Source organism: Lipophrys pholis, assembly GCF_963383615.2.
Source record: "Lipophrys pholis genome assembly, chromosome: 6".
Lineage (NCBI taxonomy): Eukaryota > Metazoa > Chordata > Actinopteri > Blenniiformes > Blenniidae > Lipophrys > Lipophrys pholis.
Genome location: NC_137629.1, coordinates 31,983,584 through 32,006,023, shown reverse-complemented (window position 1 = coordinate 32,006,023; position 22,440 = coordinate 31,983,584). Strand labels below are relative to the sequence as shown.

At 43.1% G+C, this 22,440-nt stretch overlaps 1 protein-coding gene across 2 annotated transcripts in view; it reads right to left on the bottom strand.

Moving 5' to 3' along the window:
* The window catches only part of rab28 (RAB28, member RAS oncogene family), a 36,710-nt gene that overhangs the window by 11,364 nt on the left and 2,906 nt on the right, over positions 1-22,440 (bottom strand). For both annotated transcript variants that reach the window (XM_080465057.1, XM_080465056.1), the window contains exons 2-4: positions 16,421-16,517; positions 12,615-12,703; positions 7,884-8,013 (exon numbers count right to left, since the gene is read on the bottom strand). In XM_080465057.1, coding sequence (XP_080321183.1) covers positions 7,884-8,013; positions 12,615-12,703; positions 16,421-16,517 — 316 coding nt within the window. The remainder of the gene's footprint in view (positions 1-7,883; positions 8,014-12,614; positions 12,704-16,420; positions 16,518-22,440) is intronic.

The window sequence follows — 22,440 nt, the reverse complement described above, 5'->3', positions numbered from 1 at the left end:
GTGTGTAACTGAATATAAACCAGCGGTGCTATAATTACAAATAACTAGCAGCCCATGCAAAGCTGTGGGTAAGATCATAACATGATCGGGAGTTTGGTGAGTGCGTACGGACAGATGAAGTGCTGTTAGCGGCTGGGTGTTGTGGAGGTGAGCGGGGCCCGTGCGGGAGTCCTCGGGGAGTCCTGACGGAGACAGAGCGCTCTTTGTGCTGCGGCGCCCTTCCCGGTGGCCTGAAACGGGCTGGGACCATCGGGGGACTCGCTTTCCACCAGGTCAGAAGTGTTCTGTCAACAGCTCATTGATCACAGCTCATCTTGTCACCTGATCGCTCCTCATGAAACGACGCGCAGAGGCACACACACACACGTGCATTCACACTTTCAAACATAATCAGATACTCTGCGGCGGCTGGTAAAACAATGTGGTCGTCCTCTGCAGTCGGGGGTGGGGGGTGGGGGTGAGGGAGCAGAGTGTCCAGCGGTAGCTGTGCAGGCTGTCACTGATACAGTAAAACATGGGGCAGAGTGCCGTGTGGGCCCGGTTACTGCGCTCGCAGGACTCGTGAAAAGTGAACAAAAGGCCTCGCTCTGAGCCGACCGCACAAGGCGCTGCCTGGGGGTTTCACCGGCCATGTCCTCCGAGCGCTCCTGCCGCTGTTAAACTAAGTGGACTTTTATGGGAGAGCAGTATTACATGCCTCTGTGAGCCAGCAGCCAAGCTATGAACTACAATAATTACACGGAGTACAGGGGAGCCTTGGTAATTGCATGTGCCGCATCGCGATGGGTCTCCATTCATAATTATAAAGTCTTCCTCGGGGCAACGGTGCGTTGGACCGGCTTACATATTCGACTTCGAGCCACAGCCGTGAACCGTGACATGAAAAGTGAGTTCTGCTCATGGCCGCCTGAACAAACAAGGTCCGAGTTTAAATCTGACACAGAAGCGATATTTCACGTCACAAAAAAAGGGCGCCGGAGCAAAAACAGAAAGGCGAGGAAAACTATCGATAGTTCACATGTATTTACAGTGTACACCTATCGATTTGCGTCACTCAGTTATTCAGCCAATCCTGTGTGAGCAGAGCCGCTTCCAGGAATTCCTCCATATCAATGTTGTGGAGCCGTGCAGAAATAAAGTACAGCCTGAGTGTGATGAGGCTTCCAGGCTGCACTCCGCTCAGGTGGCTAAGCTGTGCTGTGCAACTCAAATGGCCCGTGACTTACCACACAAGAAGGCATTCGAAGACTGATCATCTACTGCATGTGCAACAATATTTGCTTTATGGATGGCTAAAATGAATGAGGACTTTCCATGTTTCAACAGGCATGAGAGTCGAGAGAGATGAGTGCGAGGACTGGAGCGGGGTCAAAAGCTGGTACTCTTAAATCTTTCGTTGGCTTCTTTTAGCTTCATTGGCACTTGTTGCGTTTCTTTGTGTGGGAAAAGCCACCAGAACAGGGCTGAACGATCCCGGGGAAGTATTTTTCGAATCCCCGGGTGGTTACACGTCTCAGCATCTACGATTGTAATTCCACACTGACGTGTCGGCGTAAAACAGCCGTAATTCTTCATTCGTCTCTGTATCTTGTGACCCAAATCTCTATTTCCTACCTTTTCCAGACGGCGGGCTCGAGCCAGCGCGGTTACTGAAACAATTTGATACTCACATCGACTTGGAGCCGAAACTTTAAATAAAACGTAAAGAGAAAGAGGAAACACTGGATTTGCTGTAAACATTCCAGATCTCTACCGGACCATACTCGTGCTTCACCAGGTCTATAGACTGTATATATAATGTTTTACAGCGTCCAAACTGTGGTCGTGCTACCCACGGCGCAGAACAGACACTGCTGACGTGTTCATCCCTCCTATCTGGGGAGGGGTAAGAGCACTGGGCTTTTGTCCCACCACATGTCTATTGTGGCTAAACCTTCCCCTTGGGGGCAATTAGGACCTTTTAGTTTGTTGTAAGAGGACCTAAGTACGAGTGGGCTGAGCCAGGAAAAACATTTTTTTGAGCTAAACCAAAAACAGAAGCGCATTGAGCTCCTCTGCACTCCCGGACTTCTGAGCATCTCTCTATTAAGAAATGTGCAAGCCTACACTGAACAGACAGGAAGTGTGGCAGCTTTACAGGGGCAGGGAGGTGACAGGGGTGAGAGAGCTGGGGGGGGGGGGGGGGGGGGGGGGGGGGCACGCCAAGAGGGCAAACAACTCAGAACCAACAATGTTGGTGGCGAGGACATGCTTCAGAAGAACTAAGAGTTGGGGGAGATCGGCGTTTCGCTTCGACTTCCCGCGGGTGGAAAACTGGGGGGAGAGAGAGAGAGAAGTGCGACGGCGAACGGTATGCGAGCAAGATCGGCTGTAGCGTGCAGAAAGCAAACACACGCATGTTGTTTAACACAACAGAGACGCGGAGCCAATGAAAAGACTTGGCTGGAAAGGCAGCTACAGCAGAGTACACATGTGAGAGATAGGCAGACATGAGGAGGCGGTACACTGCCGTGAACTCACACATTTCTTCTGTTTTGGCTTTTGAGTCAAGATTACCGGTTTCAAAATATGAAACAAGTTGGATTATTGAAGACAACCCGAGAGTGTACAAGATGTAGAGAGAGTGAGAGAAAGCGATTCCCCCGAGAGTTAATAACTGAACTAAATGTACTAAAGCGTTTGTGTTTACTATCAGTGACTCTTTTAAATCAGTGAGGGACAGTTCTGACCAACCCCTCTTTGCAGTAATGTTTTATTGAGACACACTGCAGGGGCTGCCAGCATGAACAGTCTGTTTAATAATACTGCAGCATCTCATCCGGATTTATGTCCCAACATCATATCCTTCATGTAGATTTGTGGTATTTTGGAGCGACTCCGTCGTGGATTTGCTGAATTGCTTCGGATCAAACTCAAGTGCGGTTGAGCTTGAAGTTACGAAGAGCAGAACAGCCAAGGACCATCACATCGCCAACCAAGTTCCACACTCAGTATTTGACGTTTTCTCCTAAAACGCCGTGTCACTGTCACACCAGAAGGAATGAGATGCATACTTTCTAAAGAGCTCCACTCCTGTTTGGTCGAGTCACAAGATATTTTTTGCCAAAATTCTTGGGAATCCTCAAGACGTTTTTGGCAAATGTGAAAGGGGGATTTGTGTTCTTCTTGTGAGGAGTTGTTTTCTCTTGGAAACTCTTTCACAGATGCCATTTATGCCCAGGTTTTTATCTTTTTGTTGAATCATGAACGCTGACTTTAACGGAGGCCTGTGTGGCCTGCAGGGCCTCTGAGCTTTTCTCTGGGTTGTTTTGTAACCTGCTGGATGAGTCGTTGATGTTCGACCGGCCAGTTAAACCACTGGTTCTCTCTCTTGTGTTTTCGCCTTCTGTGTAAAATGGCTCTCACTATGGTTCGCCGGAGTAGTGAAGTTTCTTGTCTATATCTGGGCTGATTTTGTGTCTCATTTGTTCATGAATTTAGACATGATATGTTACTTTTTAAGATGTTTCAGGACCTCTTTATACAACAACACTTTCAAGTGAAAACAGGGGGGTCAGATTAGATGACAACGGCGGTCAGAGTCACTGAAAACACAACTTTTTGAAAATGGTTTCCGAGGTGGAACTTTTTGAAAACTCTCTTTGTCAGTCTCTAGTCAGTCTCTGTGGAAACGGGGGGGGGGGGAACTAAATATTCTGAAAACAGTCAGGCTCCCTGTAGACGGCACAGCGCTGCTCCTGCGCGTGCACACCGGCCGTAGTAAATAGTTCTTCTGCACTTAAGTAAGTAAGATGGATAATAACAACGATGTTTCCTCCAGAGTGTCATGACTCCCTGTCCACATTCTCCTGGGTCTTGATAGTTTAATAGTTGACAGTCACTGTAATAACAATACAACTTGGTCGCCTGTCCATCTGAATGTCTGTGTACTCCAACTGTTATTGATTACACCACTGAAGGTAATCGGGCCTTAGGTGTGACGAGCAAAACTGAACTAATCTTTACAGAAACTGGTTAATAAATTGAGTCTTTCAAAAACTACATGTTGCATTCACTCGGGTAACTTATTGTTGAATTAACTGATATTAAAATTTGTGTCAAAGAATTAAAGACGCAAAAATACTTTTCAAACAGTGAATTAGTTACTGAGTGAAGGAGTTGATGTTTGCACGAGGATGAAAACTAAGTTAGTTTGTGAGACGGTTGAAGAAAGAAAGGGAGAAACTCCACGGGGCAGAGGAGAAAAGCAGGTCAGATATAGGTGAGAGTATGAATTGTCTTTGAGCTGGGACCTTATCGGTTTGCTGAGGGGAAGGTTTCCCATGGCAGGCCTGAGTGGATCACCAGAGAACAGTGTTAGAACCTGTGAGCTGAAACCCATGAGTGATGAGGAGGGGTTAAGAGAACTGAACCCATTTAAGTCACCCAAATAAGGGCTGTACAAGCCCATGATGGATCGTCCCGGGTTCCTGAGGGAAAGAGCACTGTTGATGGGAAGGGTGACTGGTAGGGAGCGAGCAGGGGTCCAGCAATCCCCACTTAATAAAAACAAATTGGTTTGATAAACGACACAGGCTTAATGTCAGAAAAGAAAAATGTTCACTAAATCTGGACAGTAACATATGCCATTTTAAAATGATGGACTCAGTTATATGCTGGATTTATGTCACTGCACTTAAACAGTCTAAAATATACTAGTGTTAATGAAACTCTCTTCATAGTTTTATTTTTTCATCGACTTCAAAAGAACAGTCACAAAAAGATCGAAAGCATCTGACATGGTGAGCAAAATTAATCATTTCGACTCCTTTAAGAACATAAAGCATGCAAGCAAAGTTAGTGTGAAATGTATAGAAGTACACAAGGCAGCACTGTATTTAAACAGTTACAGTATGTTTGGACAGACCAAGCGTTTAGCATTCCTCCATTACCCATATTGTCAGAAAGTCCACAAGTGTGTCAGATTACTTCACAGTGTCTGTCTGCGACTGCGTAAGTAATTGTATGCACATATGTGTTCCCCTCAATAAAACATTTCATTGGTTTCCTCTCCAAATTGTTACAAGTGGTGCCATTATTTAAAGCGAGGCTGCGGGCAGTGTGTGTGTGTGTGTGTGTGTGTGTTGGGGGGGGGGGCACTAGTGCTTAACAAGCACACTTAACCTGAGCCGGCTAAAGAAAGGAGACGCTGTTTCCCGGCAGTGACGCGGCACAGGAGGGCAGTCAGACCAGGAGAGGAGGGGACCACAACGTTCAGGACCCTGTCTGGTCCGGTGGATCATTTACACTGAGTAAAGACGATCCATTCAAAATAAACCAGGAGTCAGGTCTAAGGTGAACTCGATATGTATGTACAGTATAGTCAGGATTTAGAGCTCACGATAGAACAGAGACACTCTGGTCAAAGTTACTGATGATCTTCTAATGGCCTCAGACAAAGGACTGGTCTCCGTTCCTGTCCTCTTCGATCTCAGTGCTGAATTTGACACTGTTGATCAGAACATCCTACTACAGAGACGGGAGCTTTTCTGGATTAAAGGTACAGCACTAACCTGGTTTCAATTACATTTATCAGACGGATTCCACTTCGTTCATGTTAATGATGACTCTTCAGCTGCGGCTAAAGTTAAACATGGAGTTCCACAGGGTTCTTCAACCCAGCTCTTTTTGCTGTTTCTTTACATTATCGACCATTCAATAATCAATTTCTTTTGCGAACAGGTGTTATGCTGCATTCTGCATGACCGGCAAAAAGTGCTTCCCCCTCCAAGGAGCAGTTATCTACTTGAACAATGACTGATTAACTCAAACAGACAGAAATGAAGGGTGTCCACCACCATTTGACCACCAACTAACAGATGTAACTTCAGATGAACTTAATGAGTGAATCAGTCATTGGACTGAATCAGAGAGTCAGAATGACCTGTTCTCTCGTTCTCTTCTCATTGTGTTGTGTCCTGACTCTTGTTTTCTTGTTTTGGGTTTATTCGAAAATGCAAAAACGATGCGTTTGAGACGTTGTCGTGTAAATGGGGCCTGACAACGTTACAGTGTTTTTCTCCCATTGGTCAACATTTTCCCACACATTTGTCAGTTCTGCATTTAAAAAAGAAAAACGACAACAATGATGACTTGTTGCTCCGATGTATAATTTCGGGATGTGAACCTGAGGTCGTTTAAAAACAAAATAAAAGAAATACGCCAAGGAAAGCCCTTGATTATAGCCTATAAGTTATGCTTAAAACAACCTACATTATAAGACTCTAACAGGTCGCTCAGCATATCGAAAGGAAAAAGAAACTTTCAGCTGCATACATATAATTCTTTCAGCTGTAACCACCAACTAAAGTAAGTACTGCATATGACATCTCCATCCAGTGTTCACCTTCAGTTTATCGAAGTGGAAACACTAAAAATGTCTGAGTGGTGAAACACCACAATCTCCCCTAAGACGAGCTCTCACAGAGAAATAAATCTGAAGTGTTTTTACAAGCTCCTTGTTATGTCTGTACTTCTATTTCGGTTGTCACAAACATGTTGCCTCACTCAGTTTGGCATCATGGGAACCATTTAAAAGAAATCTGAACTCCAATCCCAAAAGAAGGCCGTGTGGTCATGTCTTCAGATTATTGTTAATGCGCGTAAAGAAAAGGAGAAACGCTACAATACCTTAAGAGATTATATTATCTTTGGCGAACAAACACTCAGAGTATAGGTGTGACTATTTCCAGGAAGATTTCTTGACTAACTCGCTACAAGCAGCTTGAAAACAAGAGTCCATGAGAGGGTTCGGGGATTCATAAAGGCCTGCAAGGTAATTGATTGCTCCTCCAGGGGCAATCTGTGTGGGGTTTTGTTTTTCTTTTTTCAGAGTGTAGGAACAGAAAAAACACACATGGGCCGTTCTCAGCAACCGAGCCATTAGACAGAGTGAGTGTGTTGAGTCGGGGGTTGAGGAGCCTGACAGCGGGATGTACACCGCTTAAATATGGCTGTCGTCCACACACCCGAACCCTAGCCTAAATACAGAGGCGCCCGTCAGTAAAGCCGGCGCATTAGAAGACGCAATGGATGCAAAGACGAGAGAATCTGCTGGAGACAGGAGAATTAAAGCATGACCTATGGGCCCCGACCAGGAACATTAGTGAGAGCTTCCTGTGAGCAGGCACCACTCTGATGAACGTCCATCATGGAACAGGAAGGTGGACAGTCACCATCACACACACACACACACACACATTTCTTCACCATAACACAGCAGCAGCTACGACTCCACCTCTGTCTCGGGGATGTTTGGAAGGACTCGTCATTATTGGTCCTTATTGTGGATGTTCGGGGGGGGGTTGGGGGTTCTGGCTGATAGGGGGAGAGCCGTCTGGTTTACGTCCAGTTTCCTCACCTTAACCGACAACTCCGGACAGGAGAGTGGGCTCAGACTGGAGGGAGGGAGGGAGGGAGGGTGCATGGAGCAGAGGGGCACTGGCTGGGAGGTAGGACGGGGCAGATAAGCAGTAACCTGGATCCATTGGCCCGGGGATATTAAATCACCGTCAGACACTCCCAAGAGTTCACAAACATCAGCATTCCCCATCGCTCTGAAAAAAAACTCTCTCACTGTTATCGGCTCTCTTATCAGACCAATCACTTATGTGCTGCTCTAACAAACACGTCTGCTACCATCAAACACACACTCCTCCACATATACACGCCATACATGCACCACACCGTCTGGTTGTTTCATTGAGGTGGAAAAAATGGTCAACATATGAACAAATCGCCAGTCAGAACCAGCCTAATGTATGGATTCTTTTTTTAAATCACTGACATGGCTGATGATAAAAGAAAGCTCTTGTGCCTCGTGTCAGTGATTGTGTTATACTCACTTTTGTTGCCTACCAAGAAGACTGCGGGCAGAATGTCAGATTCCTCGTTGGCCTTCTTGACCATGCTGAACCAGTCCTCCAGGTTCTCAAAGCTCTGATAGTTGGTGATATCGTACACTAGAAGAACTCCCTGCGACGCAAACAGACAGACAGAGGGGGTTTGATTTGTACAACGAAAAATTAGGAGAGATGATGACGAGATGTCTGGTCATGTATTGTGTGTAGAGAGATAATAACTACATGGGGAAAGGATGCTGAGGATGGAGAGAGGGCAGTGAGCGAGGACATGCAGGTGAACGGTGTGAGGAAGGAGGACACAGGAAAACAACACCAGTTCAATACCATATGAAATCACTAATAGTTCTATTTCTTTGACAGTGGCCATGAAAGAATACTTGAAAAAGTTGCTGCTTGCAAAGAATTTGAGGATTCCTGTAAATAATGACAAAGCGTGACACTTCTGCTTTATATTTCTCATATATCCACAAAAACCCTGATGTGTTTTGCATTTTTGCCTTGAAAAGGCAACTCTTACTTGATAAATCTGATAACTTGAAAAGTTTATTTATTCACAATACTCAACAAAAAAAGTGGGAAAATGACACATTGCAGGCATGTTTCATGTTCCTGTTGGCAAAAAACAACAACATTGCAATAACAGGCATTAGGACTGAATGAGATTTGATAAGCTCTTATTGAAATCCAGCTGGAACTATAAACTGTTAAGACAAATTTTTAAGCTATGACTCATGAAATATGGCTGATATTTATATCTTTCCCTTTAGGTTTTATTATTATTAATAAATGAGTGAAAAGTTTGCCTTTTAATGGCTTTTAAAAGTCACTTCTAAGTCATTGCAACTCACTCCGGAGACTTGACTCGTCTTTGATGCTGGATGTGTTTAGGGCGACTGGGATTTGACCCAGCTCTTCCACACTCAAGATTTAAAGCGATGCGTTCGACCTGCAACGAGTGCGCTGGGTGCAGTTTGAGTAACGTCTTAATGTCCTGAATTGTACTTTACCTTGGAGACGCAGTCCCACGCCGAGCTTCAGGCTAAGTAGCAGCTGTGTCTGTTCTGTAACGTGTGGTGAAGAAAAAGCTCTACATTTTTTTTCCAGCACTGTTTTTATGAGAGAGTATTAGAGCCTCTAGTTCTGACTCTCAGTCTAACGTGTAGTGCTGCTGTGCTGTTTCTAGTCTCGCTGACTCATTCTCTCACTGAAACCTCCGGGCATCACTGTACATGCAGTCATAACCTAAAGTGGACCTAAACTAGTCCTGATATGTAATCACGAGAATGATGCTGTTCAGATTTAACTGTTGTTTCAGTGTTCTGAGATAAAGCACGTTACTAATATTTCATGAGGATAACCAAAAATGCGACAAGCGTGTTTATTTTGTCTGAGTGACGGAGCAAAAGATGGTTTTACTTCTCTGGACATTGTTTTGTATGTTTAAAAAGTTTTGAGGGTTTTATTTGTTGAGTAACCTTGTAATAGGTTTGATTGAAGGAAAGCTCTTGTTTTTGATATTATCCAATGAGTACTTCATTACATATTGAACTGACTGAAGCTGCTTATGTCCACTTGACATTCATTCCTATCGATGAGTGGGAAAGGGAACAGTAGGTGGCACTGCTCCTCTTCTTTAAGTCTGGGACAGACTTTCTGACTCAAACAGCCTCAGGTACTTGTGAATTAAGTTGGATGGATGTTTTGTTTTAAAATAAAAAGCAGTGGTTTGCAGAGTCCAAATTTTCTACAGAATAGAGGTGAGGTGTTGAGCACTCAGGTCAGAAGCTGTTTACACGAACACATAAATTCATAAAAAAAAAAAAATAAATAAAAAGATACTAGAGTGGATGACAAACTACCACTACTACTAATAGCTCGACTATCGACTCTCACTACTTCTTTTTTTTTGTGTGTTTTTCTGAAGAGCTGGAAGTGAACGTGAGCCAAAGTAAATGTCTCCCCTTTGACTGCATGATGCAACACGACTGAAGAGGTGTCTGGTGCTTTTTGCCCGACAGACACTGTCACAACACGCAGGTCGGCGACGACAGCTCCAGCCCTGACAATTGCATAGCACGTCTCTCCCGGCAGCCATGATTGATTACAGGACGCGCAGCGCCGAACAAAAGCTAGGACATTTCACACGGGGCTGACCAAGCAAAGTGTTGTAATGTGGCGGTGACGTTTGTGCTTGTGACGGCTGTGGAGGGAGGGACACACTATTAGTGCTCAGGTGAGAGGGGGCCACTTTCACTCAGCCGGGAAGAATCATACCCCCAACGAGCATTTTGTTCAACATCTATTCAGTTGCCTGTTTGAAAGGTTTTACCACAGTATTTCATTGCAACGGGGATTTAAAGTGGGATCCAACACAGTCAATGTGTCCGAGCATTAAAAACAAAGACTGTGTTAGTGAGACTAGAAGACTAAAAGCTAGTAAACAGAACAAACCAGCTCGGTAAACACTTTGATGAGGCTTTCTATTAGGATGAATACACAAACACACTTCCTGCTCTCTCAGTGGACAGAGATCGATTAAAAATATGTGGACTTGTACTTGCTGGCTTGCTACTCACCATCTCACTGGTCGGTGACGTTGTTACAGGAAGTGGACAATATCAAGAAGTAGAAAAAGTGGAGATGGCCACCGATTGTGGCGGAGATGTCACGACTATACCAATAAACCGATTACAGTCCAGTCCCAACCAAACTGAGCTACAATCACTGCACATATAAACAAACCAAACTCATGTTTTCGATGCAATTTTAAAGGGAATATGGAAAAATGCATTTGAATATGGTCAAACTTGGAATTCTGACGGGGAGCGTTACAAGATTTAGTTACTCAAAGCAAATGGTAGTTAACTACTCTTTCTCCTGTGTGTGGACATCATAGAAACGTGTGTTGTGGCCATTACTGCTCATTTTAACTCAACAGACGCTGTATTATCTTATTCAGACACAGTTTGAGACAAATTCTTACAATAAGTGTTTGATTTTGCTTTTCAGGCAAAAAAAAAAAAAAAAAAAAGAAATTTTCCAAAAAGGTGTTTATATTCTCCTAAGAAAACTTTTGTTATTGTGTTACTTAATGCATAAATTACACCACTCCCTCGCATCTCTTCAAAGAAATGGGCTTCAGTTTGTAATCCTGAAGATTTATAGAAATGGTTATAATCAGATGAGTGAAAAGACAACGTAAAGCAAGTGTGTATAAATTCTTTGGGACTCAGACAGTCATCGTGAAGCAGCACTACTTGGTGCTATGGGTTTGCCGTGAACTGGGAAATGGAAACTTCCCACCTGGTAATTATCCAAGCTCTTTCAACAAGACACTCTGGAGTCACAACCACATTTACATTACTGCTACACGTACAAACCTGCAGAAATTACAGCGCAGTTTTACTTTTAAATTGAACCAGACGTGAATGAAAAGAATGAATGTAAACAGAAGAATAAAAGAGACTTGTTTGGCCGTCGGTATGTAATATTTTGCTCTTTCACTTGGGAAAACATTTTCACGTGACAGTTCTGGGTCATATTGGACTGTTTTGTATTCATGTTTTGAATTTAAAGTACGGTAACAGGAAAATGTGAGATATTAGAACAAGGCTGCAGTTTAGTTTTTAAAGTTTATGCGAGTGTGTCTGTGTGTGTGTGTGTGAGATAGGAAGCAAGATGTCGCCTCACTTCGCCTAAATCTTCACTGATTTGGATGTTCAGTGCAACAACACCTTGAACTGTAGTTATTCAGTTTGAAACAAACCATTCCAATCTTACTTTTACAGAGTGAACAGTAGAAATCGGATGATTCTTCTAACTTTATTGACCTGGTGCGCTCACTGTGACTCCAAATGACAGTTTATTATGATTGTGCTGCAGAGGGAGGGAGTGGCAGCGGCTGAACGAAGCCGCCGAGGCTGTAATAATAAGCATGGACGGACTCACCGATAGAAGAGCGTTAAGGAATATGAAACTAATTCTTCCTGTGCTTCTTATGACCTCTTCACCACCTGTGGCACCGAGTTTCAACATTTGGCTTCTACATTTACATGCTTCCTTCATTTTCTGAGGCTAACAGAGACAAAGACACTCGGCTTCTCTGCTTCTAAAACTCTTTAGGTCTCAGAACTGTTCAGCCGCTCTGTGATCAGGAAAGCCACCCCGATCACAGAGGAAGCCTCTCACCCTCTCCAACACTCCTTCCAGTTAGTCCCATCAGGGAGACGCTACAAAGCCCCACAAAGACATCGACAAAAACGTCCTTCATTCCAACTGAAATAGCCACTCTGAACAAAATGAAATAAGAAACTGGAGCGCACATATTTTATTTTTTCATTTTTCTTTTCATCGGCTTCTGTTTCTTTTCAACATTTCCTGTACTTGTGTCTTAAGTGTGTTTTAAATACGTGTTGTATTTTATTGTCCGGGGCCCCGTAAAGAAAAATGTGGGTCACTGCGTGGAGCAGACAATAAAGTTTGTCTTATCTTTGAAACTGAACTGGGACACAATGTGGATTTATCCGTAAAATCAACAAATACACACAAATGATAGTTTATATGTACTATATTTATAAGATGAGTGAAACGTCTGCGGTTGGTGGTTTGTAGCTGTTGGTTGTTGAAGGGTTAAAGGAGTGACGTTAGAGAGGAAGCTGTGGGATGAACGGCAAGCGGGTGGCAAAGCTGCTGTAAATTTGCGTGTGTTCTTACATTAGCTCCATATACATATTTATCCAGCATCTTCCCTCCTAACGTTTGGCCTCCGATGTCCCACACCTGCAGCGTCACGTTCAGATTGCCTGCAGAAAAGAAGAGAGAGAAAAACGACATCCAATATCAAAAAAAAACAAAAAGAAAGTTTGGAGGAATCGTCAGTGTAGAGGAGCAGGCAGTGAAGCTTCTCCTCCAAAATGCATTAAAGGCTAATAAGGGTGGAGCTGCTGTATGTGGGTGTTTTATTAAAGGTTTTGTTTTGACAAAGTGAAGTGATTACTTTAATAAAAGTCAAGGTCAAAATCCATAATGAAAACACTAAATCAGATATTTGTGTGAGCTGACTGACTCACCTACACTTCAGATCCAAGAATATCCACCCCACAGATTGAAAGGGGGTAAAAAAGAAGAAGAAAAAAAAAAAAAGGTACTATGACCCTCTAACCTAAACATTATTAATGCCCCGGGCAAGCAGTAAGAAAAAGGTGACTTCTTACTGGCCGGAGAAGAGCTGTTTGCATTGTGCCATATCCTGCCAAGTGAGGCAAAGTGCAGAGAAATATGTGCTGTTAGGGAAAATAGTAATAATTAAACATAAAATAGGAGGAAATGAAGACTGTTGTCCTAACGTCTGTGGGAACAGAAGGAAGGACTGAATGAGAGAGTGAGAGAGAGAGAGAAAGAAAGAAAGAAAGAAAGGCACAAAAACCAAATCCAAATAAATATTTTCTTCCTCTGGAAAATGAAAGAGGCGGTTGTGAAAGCGCGGGGATTCTGTCGGTGTGATGGACGGTCACGGCGAGCACGGCGAGCACGGCGGACACGGCTGGACCGCTCAGCCCCTTCAGAAGTCGCCACGGAAACGCCGAGGTTCACAGTCACTACACCTAGACTATACAGTGTCAAGGTGAAGCTACATTGAGGGTTGCGATGAATAACGGCTCCTTGGTGTCGTAAAGAGCCGTCTCCGCCCATCCAGCCTGCGCAGACACCAGCTTTATTTGTGTTTCGGAGATTCACGCTGACTCCACAGGGCTGACATTTCTCTCCTTGCTCTTTGGGGGGGTGCAGGAACCATGAGTACCGATAACAAGGATTTAAACAAAAGAGTTTTTCGGGGGGGTTTTGGTGCTCTGACGGTCTCAGTGTGGTGTGAAGGTGATGCAGACCAACAGCTCCTGAGAGTTTATCAAGGGTTTTTCACCTCCAGTCAATCCCCTTCACCGCCTGTACCTCATGGGTTTGGCAGGCCTGGAGGAGGTATTGTTATAAAACACACACACACACACACACACACACACACACACACACACACACACACACACACACACACACACACACACACACACACACACACACACACACACACACACACACACACACACACACACACACACACACACACACACACACACACACACACACACACACACACACACACACACACACACACACAGGAGGCTGTTGTGTGCCAGTCGGCCTTGCCTCACCTCTCCCTGCGTTGGAAAATGTACATTAAGTTTGACAAGCTGGGCCTTCATAGTGAGAGGGGCCAGCGCCGGCTATAGGCTAACCCCCCACTGCAAAAGACCCTTACAGCCCCACAGAGACCCGCAGAACCACACAACCCCTCCGATACGAGGCAGGGTGGGGGTCCTGACCGAGTTTGGGACCACCCAGCTCGCCGAGCCACCCTCCTCTTCATCAGCTCACCAACACCCAATTCCCCAGAAAATGGACCATTTAACAAGTTCGGGGTGGAGCGCGGCCTTGTTGCCGCCTCGGTGATACGGACACATGTACGCTTTATTTAAAGAAAGCTCACAGTTTAAGCAGCGAGGAGATGAGGGATTCTGAATTAGCAGCGTTTGTTCGGGCTGGTATTAAGGAGCTGAGCCCCGACTCTGCTCGTGCTTTGCTCTCTTCATCCCGACCTCACCACAACATTTTTGGGGCTTTAGTTCTCCTAAGTCTTATAAGCTGAAGCTGACACAAAGTCAAAACAGAATCCGTCAGCCAAGTCTCAAATCAGCATAACTTTTACTTCTAACACTTAATTTGCCCTCGCTTAATGTTGTTTTATTAGTAATAAAAGAATGGAGCCACTTTGCAGAAAACCTGCAGCTCGGGCTTTGGCAGAGTTTGAGAAATGCCTTTTAAAGAATTCTGAAAACTCCCCATTTCACGTGGTAGGAAGTCAAAAATGGAGAGCGTTGGGCTAAATATAGCATCGGTCAATAAAGCTGTATTTGACAGATACGAGGGGAATACAGAGTGTGGCTTTATGTCTGTGGGCTCAACATAAACAAATAGCTGCATCAGCGTTTTATGTGGTGCAGGACAACGATCGGTTGAAGCTGTGGATTTGTGATATGGATATAAAACCTTAATGTATTTACTCTGTACCGTGCCCACAGGATTATGAGCGTGACTCGCTCATTTAGACATAACCTGTCTATGGGCCTTGTGGAGTTCAAAAAAAAAAATAAAAAATTTAAATAAGTAAAGTGAGCTGTTTGCTCTGGAGAGGAAAAAAAACTTTCAGAGTGAATAATCCTGAGAAGTGGCAGACACTCGAGGAGCTACCAGCAAAGACACACGGCGGATAAAGTTTGTGGAAACAGCGGCGTCTTTCTTAACCTCGACATTCCTTTGCGTTTGTTCAAAACTAATGCTTGTGACCTGATTGGAGCAGGGGGTGTCAAACATAAGGCATGTGGGCCAAAACCAGCCCGCAGCACTTCGTTGCTATCAAACTATCAAAGCCACGCTGTCGGAGGGAGTTTGTAAAAAAACATGCGTAATGCAAAAGCAATAGGAGACGGGTTTTGTGGGGGATACTTTGCTGAATTTTGCAACAGAAAGTTTCAATAAAATTGGCTTCATGTTGAGATTGTAGTCATTTTCAGCAGTAATTGTTTGTTTATGTGAAAATATAGACATTTTTTAATCATGTATACTCTGCATCACAATAAAGAACAACTATAAAGTTGACAATTTTATGTTATTATGGCACTACTTTACCAGTTCCTCCCACTCAAACTGAAATCTGACCGTATGAGGCCCCTAAATATTAAAGGTAAAATATTTGTTGTTTTAGAAACATGCTTGAGTTTTGGCACTGAGCACAATAAGTTAGTGTCCCCATGATAAAACATCGGACACGCTTATCAGTCGTTTAACTTCATCACAGAAAATCAACGGTTTCCATTTTAGAGAATTCTAATGTAGTCACTTTTGGTCAGTTGGTCAGATGTCAATATATAAAATTGGCAAGTAAGGGTATTTATATTTAGTCTTGAAATATCAATTATGTTCAAAGCTACAGGGCTTTTTGGGTTTTGTTGTGTTTTTGTTGTTGTATTTGCTGTGGTTTTGGTTGTGAATGCTTCTATTAGTAAAAATTCTTTATGTTTCTGGATCGTATGAGTTATGTAGGAGTATTTTATAATGTATGCAGGAAGAAAAGTTGTGTCACTACAGCGGCAACTAATTCAAATGAATTAAATTCAACTTTATTTATATAGCACCAAATACAATAAAAGCACCTCGAAATGACTTTGTTGTATTTGGTGCTATATAAATAAAGTTGAATTTAATTCAATTGAATTAGTTGCCGGTAAAAATAAACAACAAATAAAAGTGAATTTATGTAGTTAAAAATGGCATTTACACAAGCATCTTGGGCACACATGCAAACATGCTTACATAACACACACACACAATATAACTATAGTTATTGCAGGGCTGTGTGTAGTAGAAGTACTTGATCACTTGTTCCCAGCAGAATCAATCTGTCTCACCTGGAAGGCTGATTCTCTTCAGAAAGAAGTCCAGGCCGATGGTTTGTTTGTACTGCTTCCCGAAGGCCTCCTGAGCAAACCTGGTGGCCAGCGAAGTCTGAGGCAGAGACAAAAGGAGACGCGTTAGGAACTCTAATGCAGCGACACTCATGCAGTAACACTTGCTCCTTTTATACACGAGTTAGAAACCGAGTCACAGTCGCAGAGAATCCAAGATCCAAAGAAAATAGACAGAATATAAAAACATTTCCTGAAAAAAATTTTTTTTAAAATACTGAAGAACACGGATGCATATTATAATACTAAAGAGGAATATATCCTGGAAAAGATTTATAAAGTGGGCTGAATATTAGCTAAATTTGTATTTTTTTTATGAAGAAGTTTCCAGATTAATGTGATTTTTGTTTGTAAATTGATGAAGAAAACAAAATAAAAGTAAAGTGAAAAAGAGCACAAATAACTACTGTTCATTTTCTACCGAATGTATTTAACCTTCCTGATCACTGACCAGGTCTAATTAATGTGACTTCTTCAGAATCGATCACCAATCTGGTGGTTTACTCTTTTTAAAGAACTTGTTTCCAACGCATTAACGGATATTTCACACTACTTTTTGTAATGTATAGTCTGATAAACCTCATTTAAATACAACAACACCTCATTTACAAATAGAAAAAGCTCAAATGTATTTTCACTGAGGTTGTGATCAGAGGTAGCGCAGGTGAAATACGTCAAAGTTTAGTATGTATGCTTTGAATAGTATCAAACATAATATGATCCAACACGTTAAAATTTCACATGAAATGTTGTACTATATGGTATAAGAGACATTATTCACAGTAAATTATACCTGGTTTAGAATTTTAAAATTTGTTTTTGGACAGTGTTCTACAATTAGTAGGTGGTTCTATATTATCTGATGAGATTGTTTCATTCTGTTCTGCTGATGCACCGTGTGTGTGTGTGTGTGTGTGTGTGTGTGTGTGTGTGTGTGTGTGTGTGTGTGTGTGTGTGTGTGTGTGTGTGTGTGTGTGTGTGTGTGTGTGTGTGTGTGTGTGTGTGTGTGTAAGAGCAGTAATTTACTATGTCTTAAACACACACATACACAAATCTGACTATTTAATGTTACACTGCTGGTTCGAGCTGCAAACCAGCAACTTCCAGGAACAAAACCATTCAGAGTTCTACTCTTGTGATTTTCTATTGCGGGGATGTCGAACGTGTAACCCTCTGATGGGCAACATTAAAAAAAATGACCCTGCATCAAATGAAAATGACATAGAAAGACATTTTTCTGAACAGTCTTAAACCCTGAAGTCAAGATTTGTTCGAAAAAGATCAATCACATATAAATTTCAAACAGTGAGGGTTTTGTGCCAATATTAGTCGGGACAGAAACACTGAAGCAGAAAGGATTTAACACTTTCCTGGGGGTTTATTGAAAAGTCTTTGCTCCAAAACTAAAAGAAACAACAGATTATGATGTCTATCATTTCAGTGCTCAGAACCAACTGAGCTCAGAAGCAGGCTGCATGTGGCCCCAAGACCAAAATGAACCCAGTTGGATTGTAATTCTACTTTTCTTCAAGTTGTCCTTGCCATTGCAACTTAGTGCTATAAAAGGTTTTCCAGTGAAATGAAGGTGAAGAATCTAAAAAAAAAAAAAAAAAAAAAAAAAAAGCAACGTGTCAAAATCCTGGTCGTTCCAAGTCACTTTCAAAGACGTCATGATTGACTGGCGAGGCGTCTGCCCGGCCCTCAATCAACGTGAATTAGAAAAACAGGTGTCGGGCCGTGTGTCGCGGCTCCACGCTGCAGACCTCATAATTGCCACAAATTATAAAACCTCCATCACTGTCAGTGTTTGAGGCGTGTTAGGGGGCTCTCCTGAAAGCCATGGGAAGCTGTAGCGCCGGCTCTGACATGCCAAGTTTAATTCACTTTGATGGATGAGGACTGGGGAGGGGAAGAGAAAAAAAAAAATGAAGTGCCGAACGTCTATTAGCTATCTTTAGAGCAGTGTGCTTACGTAAACACAACAGAGGAGTGAAGCAATGGGAATCCCTGCATGTCCATTTAGATGTGGTCTTCTCGGGGACTTCGGAACTTTTTCTTTCAATCCGGGAAGTTTTCTCTTGAGCCTCATCCACCTCCAGTCAGGCTCACGAGCTAGAGGGTTACTCCAATGATTCAGGATTACTTCCGGATTACTCCGGTGGAAGAGTAACAAGTCTTCATGCTGTTCCTCGGTTGTTTGCGGTTCTATAAAAATCCATTTTTTTTATGTGCATTTGTAATGAAAGCAGTGGCCGGAGGGTCGAGGGGACGATTTTTCAGGAGATTATAAAGATCCGTTTCTGTTTTTGTGGGAAAACCGATGGAGGGGAAACACATTCATTATTCAAGCAAAGCACATAACATTATTCAAACATAAGCTTGAACACAATAAAAGAGTTGCAGTTATTTGAAGACGCTGTTTAGTTGCCTGTTTATTTGGTCGTTGGTTGCTTTCTTTGCTTTGCAGTTATTTAAGGTGATGTCAGTTATGAGGATGTGACTGGGGGAAGATAAATGCAGATTGACTGGAGAGGAATTAAATAAGCTTCTGCCTCTTTCTACTCCTTTTTGAGCAAGTTCACATTTCATCTTCATTGTTTTTGATGCTTTTTTCTATGTATTATGTTCGAAATAAAATATAACAAACAAATTTAACTCAGCAGATATTTTAAAATTGAAGTCAGTTAACGGCCACAAGAAGAGTAATACTTATTTATGCTTGGTTTGTTTGATTTGGGAACATCGCCAGGTTTGAATCCCAACACCTTACTGTAGTAAGCTCTGTAAAAACACACTTTTGTCTGTTTGTGTAGTGTGATTTACTATGTGTTAAAAATTGTGTTTTACCTTTACACTCCCAACATTTCAAGATGCACCAGAGAAACTTTTGTTTCAAATGAGTCTTTTGATGTCAAATAGAGACGCAACTCAAATGGGCCTAGTTGTGATTAATCACAAAGCCATTTCCCACTCATCTGTATTGTTTCTCACTGCTTGAGAGAATCCATGTGCAGCATAAGAAGCTGCACTGAAAGTGTGGTTTTCTTCTTCCCTGAAGGTGGAGGATGGTTTTTTTTATTTTTTTTCTCAGACATGTAATTCTTTAAAAGTTCCCTAATTGACGGAGTTTTTCTCCAGGCTGCGGGTCACGTCACAGGCTGAGGAGTGACTGAACAATTACTAGAGGTGACTGACGCAACAAGGAGAAAATCGGCCATTTAAGTAGCCTAAACAATCACTGACAACACAAGAATAACAAGCCGGGACAGCAGAAATTTATTCCACATGCTCACGTTGGCCTTGTTGGCCATTTGTCTTGGCATTCCAGTAGCTTGGCTCTCCTCCTGCAATGAAGTCCTTTTTTTTTTTTTTTTTTTTTTTTTAATATCTCCTCTTTTCCAGCGTACGATTGGAACTAACCAGCGAATGTGAAAGCTGGCGTAATCCTGACACTCCTACAGAGAACAGCACAGGGTCACCAGTGATACCAATGCCGGGAAATGGGGGGAAGTTGAAACGAGAAACTACGGAGGGAGGAGAAAAAAAAAAAAAGAAAATATGGCACGCCGACTGTGACCATGTGATGCAATTCATATGAGAGGGGAGGCAGCGTGGGATCAAACCTGGCTTCTTTTTTTTATTTTTTTTTTAAATACATGTACATGTTGCAAAGCTTGCTGGTAAACATAGCGTCTATTAATGAGCGGCCTGCACCTAAAGCCCCGTTTTGCACTATGTGGCCCGGAGAACGGTAAATATTGAAGGAAAAACTTATAAGTCAGTTTGAAAAATAGAGCCGTGTGTTAATTTAGAACCCTGTGCTTTTAAGAGCCTGGCTGAACGCGAGGCTCCATATTTTAAAAACATCAGGTGGACAAGCCTCCCCACATCTCCCAGTATTTCTGAATGGACAACCGACCACAAGCGAAAATACGGCTGAAGAAGCCGTCCAAGAAAAACTGATCCGATTGCAATTTGCTCAGCAAATTGACATTAATAAGCGGGGGAAACGGCATTCAAGATGTCAGTCAGTGGTGCAGACTCCAAATGGGGTTGGGGGGGTGGAGGGTGGGGGGGGGGGGGGCTTTGGGCCTGCTGTTTTCTGCCCAAAACAGACAAGCAGGTAAGTCATTCAAACAGTGACGAGCTGACACCTGGCAGCGGGGTGAGGAGGGTTATTAATGTAGCGTATCTACTGGGAACTGGAGTGTGTGTGTTCTCCTCACACACACACACACAAAAGAGGAAAATGTCGACTTTCCAGAAAAAGAGAACATTCATTTTTCTCATTGAGTCCCACCATTACTGCTACACTCATTTTCTTTCTCCCGGAGGAAGGACAGATTAGTCATGAAGGAGGTGGGGGGGTGGGGTGGGGGGCGGCTGAAAAGCACTTGACATCCACCTTCGCTCGGGGATCGGAGACGAGGACGAAACAGAGCTGAACTGCCATGACAACCTCCGTGCTTTGCTGCAAACAATTGTTTGGTGCAACGAGGAGAAATTCCTCGGCTGTTGACGGGTGACGAATATGATTCAGTCCAGGGGTTTTGAAAGGGAGCAGAAACTACCTGGGAGAGTGGAGCTTCATTTACAACATCAGACCATCAGTCAGACCATCAGTCAGACCATCAGTCAGACCATCACAGGTGAAAAGAAGTGAAGCTGGAGAGCGGCTGGATCAACGATTGATCATGTTTGATCATACTTGGCTCTGATTAGTTGGACTCTTATTCCTTCTTAACGTCTCGGGCCGACTCGGTTGGCGCAAAGAAAAATAGAGAGGAGGGAAGACCAGTTTGTACAGACCAACACGTAGAAAGAAAAACAAGTGCTCTTCAGTTCAATCTTCCTAAAATACGGATTAAAGTAATGCAGTAATGCTGTCAAGTATTGCGATCGTGATGTGATTTGCATTAAATAAACACATATGTGACGTTTACTTCCAAATAACAGCGCTCGTTCTCTTCCTGGATCTGATTTGAAGATTTTAACTGGACAACACGTTTGCTTTTGGTTTCTCCAGTTCACCACATCTGTTTGCAGATGTTTCTCTTATGTTTCTGTTATTGCTTTTTAAAACCTGTTACGTCAGCGGTGTCAAAGACATTTTAATTCGGGGGCCACACGCAGCCCTTCAGTGGGCCGGACCAGTAAAATAGTTCCATGAGAACCTTTAGATTTAAGCTTTAAATGTTTTCTTTGAAATTTGTACAATTGGCTTGGTGTTGGGCCACATTGAAGCCTCTGGCAGGCTGCTTTTGGCCCACGGGCCTCATGTTTGACACCCCTGTGCTCGGTAGGTGTTTTTTTTTAGCAGGTATACTGCCTAAATACAAGGTACTATTCCTCATGCCAGACCTGATTACTTTCCAGGAGGAAGAAATTCGAGAATACTTCATATGTGAGACTTTCTTCTTTTAATTCTACGAGACGAGCAACGTTTCTCATACGAGTCCATAAGGTGTCGTTTTCTGCGATGAGGCCTCACTCAGGAGAAGAGACGTTTACTGACGGAAAAACAAGCGGCAGCTGCAACAGACAGGCTGCTCTTTAACCTCTGTAAACCTGCAGGGCTCCCGTTGGCCTGCACAGACGAGAGGATCTGCTGCAAGCATCAGAGGTGCAAAGTGTCCGATCTTGTTTTTTGTATTTAAAATGTTGTCAGCTTGCACATCGCGCTCACATTCATGTCTGTTTTGACAACGTAAAGTAGTATTCCCAGTGCGTGATCAGTGGAGTCCAAAGTAAAGTAATCCAAGATGGTTACCTCTTGAACCTGGAAAAGAAAAATGCTCCGACAGCAAACAAGTGTTTTAGAAGAAATTTGCAAAATGCAAACATTGTGGTCTGCCGAGCTCCGTTAGCCGCACCGTCGTTAAGCTGGCCCAGAAAAATCCACGTATCAAGACAGAATATAGTGACGTTACATCAGATGCAACAGGAGAGTCTTGGCTACAAGA